At 29.2% G+C, this 5,000-nt stretch overlaps 1 protein-coding gene across 1 annotated transcript in view; it reads right to left on the bottom strand.

The window, feature by feature from the left end:
* Nucleotides 1-5,000, bottom strand: part of LOC111678511 — a 71,022-nt gene that overhangs the window by 38,431 nt on the left and 27,591 nt on the right. Inside the window, exon 8 of the mRNA XM_046952560.1 lies at nt 3,550-3,699. Coding sequence (XP_046808516.1) covers nt 3,550-3,699 — 150 coding nt within the window. The remainder of the gene's footprint in view (nt 1-3,549; nt 3,700-5,000) is intronic.

The following is a 5,000-nucleotide window of genomic DNA, read 5'->3' as shown; positions in this document are numbered from 1 at the left end:
GAAAAAAGGCGAAATATGAAATATTCAAAAGAAAAGTGAAAATAGGTTTCTTTTCTTTTTTTGGTATTTATTTTATAAAGGGTGTGTCAGACTTTAAATAAGTTTTCGACTTTTTTAGAGTAATTGAATTGAAGTGGAAAATCTGAAATCTGGTGGCTTAACATTAATCAAAAATGGGACAATTGCATGAACAATCTAAACGTTTAAAATTTTAAACATTTGTTTACATTTTGGGACACTCTATATGTACTATCTGCATAGGTTTTGATAAGTGACAGTAACAGATCTAAGTGTATTTATATATAAAAAAATTTCTAAACAAAAACTGTTACTAAAACAAACAATTATAAACGATTTAAAATGTTTATTTAACCATTATTATTCTTAAAATAAAAGAAACAACAGGTTGTTATAATATGATTGATGTAACGTGAAAAATTGTTGGAAAGAAAAGGCAATATTAACATTAAAATGTGTTGTTAATATATATGAAGATATAACAAAATTACGTTTGACATTTTCAACTCCTTTGAGAAAAAAAATTCCGTCAAATATTTGCCATAACATTATAACACCAAATACATCAGGTTAAAAAAACTACAAAAATACAAAAACAGATAATTTTTTCTCATATCCTTTGGAATCTGTGGAATCCTGTGTATATTAAAAATTCAACAACTCTTTAATTTTAGGTAAATAATGTTTTATAAACATAAAAAATATTTTAAATATAAATAAACACAAGTACTAAGGTATTTTTCAAGCAGCTTTTAAAACCTTGTGAACTTATGTAATTTTTAAAGCCTAGTAACTAGGAAAACTCACACACACACTTGAACTTACAGCATATTATTTAAACAAAAAACAAATATTTGTTGTTTACAAAAAGATGTTTTAAATGATTAAGAATGAAATGAAGTAAAAAAAAAAACAAAACAATAAAACCACTTGTAATCTTTTGTTTTCCTGCATAACAATCTGAAGGAAAAAAATAAGCCAAAAGAAAAATTTTACTGCAATGAATAGACAAGAAATGAAAATATGAATAAAGAGAAATAAACAGAGTCGAGTCATTTGGCTTTATATACATTTATATAGACACAAGAAAGACTAGGGTGTTAAACAAACATAGTTGAACAAAAGAAACAAGGAAACAATAAAAACCAACAAAAAAAAAAAAAAGAACAAATTTAAAAACACTTCTGAAGAAACGCACTACAAGAGAAATAATAAAAATTCAATTGAAGATGACTTATGCAAATATTTAATGAATGTATAAGTAAGAGTGTGAGAAAAGAAAACCTAAAAAACTCAATTACAATGTATGCACTATGCAGGATTTACGCTCATACATATGCGGAGCAGAGATGAACAATGAGTTCAATTATAATTTTTCAGTAGTTTTCGTCTATAGTCTAGTCTATAGTCTAGTCTATAGTCTAGTCTATAGTCTAGTCTATAGTCTAGTCTATAGTCTAGTCTATAATCTAGTCTATAGTCTAGTCTATAGTCTAGTCTATAGTCTAGTCTATAGTCTAGTCTATAGTCTAGTCTATAGTCTAGTCTATAGTCTAGTCTATAGTCTAGTCTATAGTCTAGTCTATAGTCTAGTCTATAGTCTAGTCTATAGTCTAGTCTATAGTCTAGTCTATAGTCTAGTCTATAGTCTAGTCTATAGTCTAGTCTATAGTCTAGTCTATAGTCTAGTCTATAGTCTAGTCTATAGTCTAGTCTATAGTCTAGTCTATAGTCTAGTCTATAGTCTAGTCTATAGTCTAGTCTATAGTCTAGTCTATAGTCTATAGTCTAGTCTATAGTCTAGTCTATAGTCTAGTCTATAGTCTAGTCTATAGTCTAGTCTATAGTCTAGTCTATAGTCTAGTCTATAGTCTAGTCTATAGTCTAGTCTATAGTCTAGTCTATAGTCTAGTCTATAGTCTAGTCTATAGTCTAGTCTATAGTCTAGTCTATAGTCTAGTCTATAGTCTAGTCTATAGTCTAGTCTATAGTCTAGTCTATAGTCTAGTCTATAGTCTAGTCTATAGTCTAGTCTATAGTCTAGTCTATAGTCTAGTCTATAGTCTAGTCTATAGTCTAGTCTATAGTCTAGTCTATAGTCTAGTCTATAGTCTAGTCTATAGTCTAGTCTATAGTCTAGTCTATAGTCTAGTCTATAGTCTAGTCTATAGTCTAGTCTATAGTCTAGTCTATAGTCTAGTCTATAGTCTAGTCTATAGTCTAGTCTATAGTCTAGTCTATAGTCTAGTCTATAGTCTAGTCTATAGTCTAGTCTATAGTCTAGTCTATAGTCTAGTCTATAGTCTAGTCTATAGTCTAGTCTATAGTCTAGTCTATAGTCTAGTCTATAGTCAAGTCTATAGTCTAGTCTATAGTCTAGTCTATAGTCTAGTCTATAGTCTAGTCTATAGTCTAGTCTATAGTCTAGTCTATAGTCTAGTCTATAGTCTAGTCTATAGTCTAGTCTATAGTCTAGTCTATAGTCTAGTCTATATTCTAGTCTATAGTCTAGTCTATAGTCTAGTCTATAGTCTAGTCTATAGTCTAGTCTATAGTCTAGTCTATAGTCTAGTCTATAGTCTAGTCTAGTCTATAGTCTATAGTCTATAGTCTATAGTCTATAGTCTATAGTCTATAGTCTATAGTCTATAGTCTATAGTCTATAGTCTATAGTCTATAGTCTATAGTCTATAGTCTATAGTCTATAGTCTATAGTCTATAGTCTATAGTCTATAGTCTATAGTCTATAGTCTATATATAGTCTATAGTCTAGTCTAGTCTAGTCTATAGTCTATAGTCTAGTCTATAGTCTAGTCTAAAGTCTAGTCTATAGTCTAGTCTATAGTCTAGTCTATAGTCTAGTCTATAGTCTAGTCTATAGTCTAGTCTATAGTCTAGTCTAGTCTATAGTCTAGTCTATAGTCTAGTCTATAGTCTAGTCTATGGTCTAGTCTATGGTCTAGTCTATGGTCTAGTCTATAGTCTAGTCTATGGTCTAGTCTATGGTCTAGTCTATAGTCTAGTCTATAGTCTAGTCTATAGTCTAGTCTATAGTCTAGTCTATAGTCTAGTCTATAGTCTAGTCTATAGTCTATAGTCTAGTCTATAGTCTAGTCTATAGTCTAGTCTAAAGTCTAGTCTATAGTCTAGTCTATAGTCTAGTCTATAGTCTAGTCTATAGTCTAGTCTATAGTCTAGTCTATAGTCTAGTCTATAGTCTAGGTATAGTCTAGTCTATAGTCTAGTCTATAGTCTAGTCTATAGTCTAGTCTATAGTCTAGTCTATAGTCTAGTCTATAGTCTAGTCTATAGTCTAGTCTATAGTCTAGTCTATAGTCTAGTCTATAGTCTAGTCTAGTCTAGTCTATAGGAAGTTTTTTGTTGCAAATTGCCCACCTCTGTAACATCAATTAAATTTGTTAAGCATTCCTCTGTATCTAATTTATTATGAAAGTTAATGTTTTTGTTGTTTACCTTTTTACCAACTCATATACATAATCAAACAGACGCCCACACAACACACGTACATACCTGTTGTTGATTTTCACGTTGCGTACGCAAACGAGCCTCTATACATTGACGTGTCTCAATGAATGCTTTACGTTGTGCCTTCTCCTTGGGCCAGTGCGTATAAATGCCGGTCAGATTGGATAAAAATAAAGCCATTAACGAGCTAAATAACTACAAAAAATAAAACAAGAAAAAATATATGAATAAAAGAAAAACAAATAAAATGTAAAATATACAAATAAAGACAGAGACGTAACAAAAAGGAAACAATGTTATTATTGTCTGTCATAAGAATTGTAATAAAATTTTATTTTTATTTCAAATTGAATTGTTGTTGTTGTTCATTGCTACATTTGTTGTAGTTTTTTATTTATATATTTATAGTAAATAAACTTAATAAGCATTAAGTTTTATGTATATTTTAGGTAAAATGAGAACTCTAAAAGTTTACTACATTACAACAACAATAATATTTAAATTATTTGTTAGGGTAGTTTAATGTCCTAGGGAAAGTACATTTAAAGTTTTCTAATGTTTAGTTTTAATTTAATAAATATAACATTTTTATTGTTTTTGCAATAAAATAATATGGTAACAGGTGTTTTGTTAATTTTTGTTTTTTCTCATTTAATAAAGTTTTACTTGGTTGCCTTTAGGCTAAAGGGACAGGAGAAATGTTCGGCAGCCTAGAAAATATTGGAAAATCGAGATTACAATAATACTATGTATTTGAATATGAATAAAATTTACAACACAATTCATTTGCACATCGATCTAAGAAATTCCCAGTAAAAACCCTTGATCCTTAACTCATGTTTTATAAAAACTGACAGCTTATCTACCTCATTATCTTTCACTTTTGTCCAGCAATAGATTTATTTATAGCGCATTGTTTTTAATTTATGAGTTTCTTCTTAACAGATGCGCAAAAAGGACTCTACTCATTAAAGTCACACTCTGTGTTTAACATATTAAATGAAAACTAAATACAAAGTAATGAAAATTAATTATATTCAACTTTGACAAGGGTTTTTTTCTTAACGTGGCTGAAGAAGTTGAAGAAAAACAAGTAGGAAAGTATAGTCGGGCATGGCCGACCATATGATACCCTACACCATGAGTATATTTTTACAATTTTTACTTTTATAAAATTTTTATTTTTTGTAAAGAAACTTTTATGTTGAATATTACCATAATTCCAAAATATTTAAGCCATTTATTGATAAAAAACTAAAATTTCTAAATGAGGCTTTATATAGGTCAAATATGGGCCGATCCTCGGTAAATTTGGGAAAAGGATATATTTCTAAATAACAGTTAGTTTTGTTGAGTTTCATTGCGATACAAATGGTTACAAGTCAATTTTAGACGTTTAAGTCATTTTTTGAAGGGGGGTTTGTATGGGGGCTAGGGTCAAATATAGGCCGATCCTTACGAAAATCTGCAATATCATTTATACTTATATAAAACTT

Source organism: Lucilia cuprina, chromosome 5 (genome assembly GCF_022045245.1).
Source record: "Lucilia cuprina isolate Lc7/37 chromosome 5, ASM2204524v1, whole genome shotgun sequence".
In the NCBI taxonomy this organism is placed as follows: Eukaryota; Metazoa; Arthropoda; class Insecta; order Diptera; family Calliphoridae; genus Lucilia; species Lucilia cuprina.
This window is presented reverse-complemented; position numbering and strand designations above follow the sequence as displayed.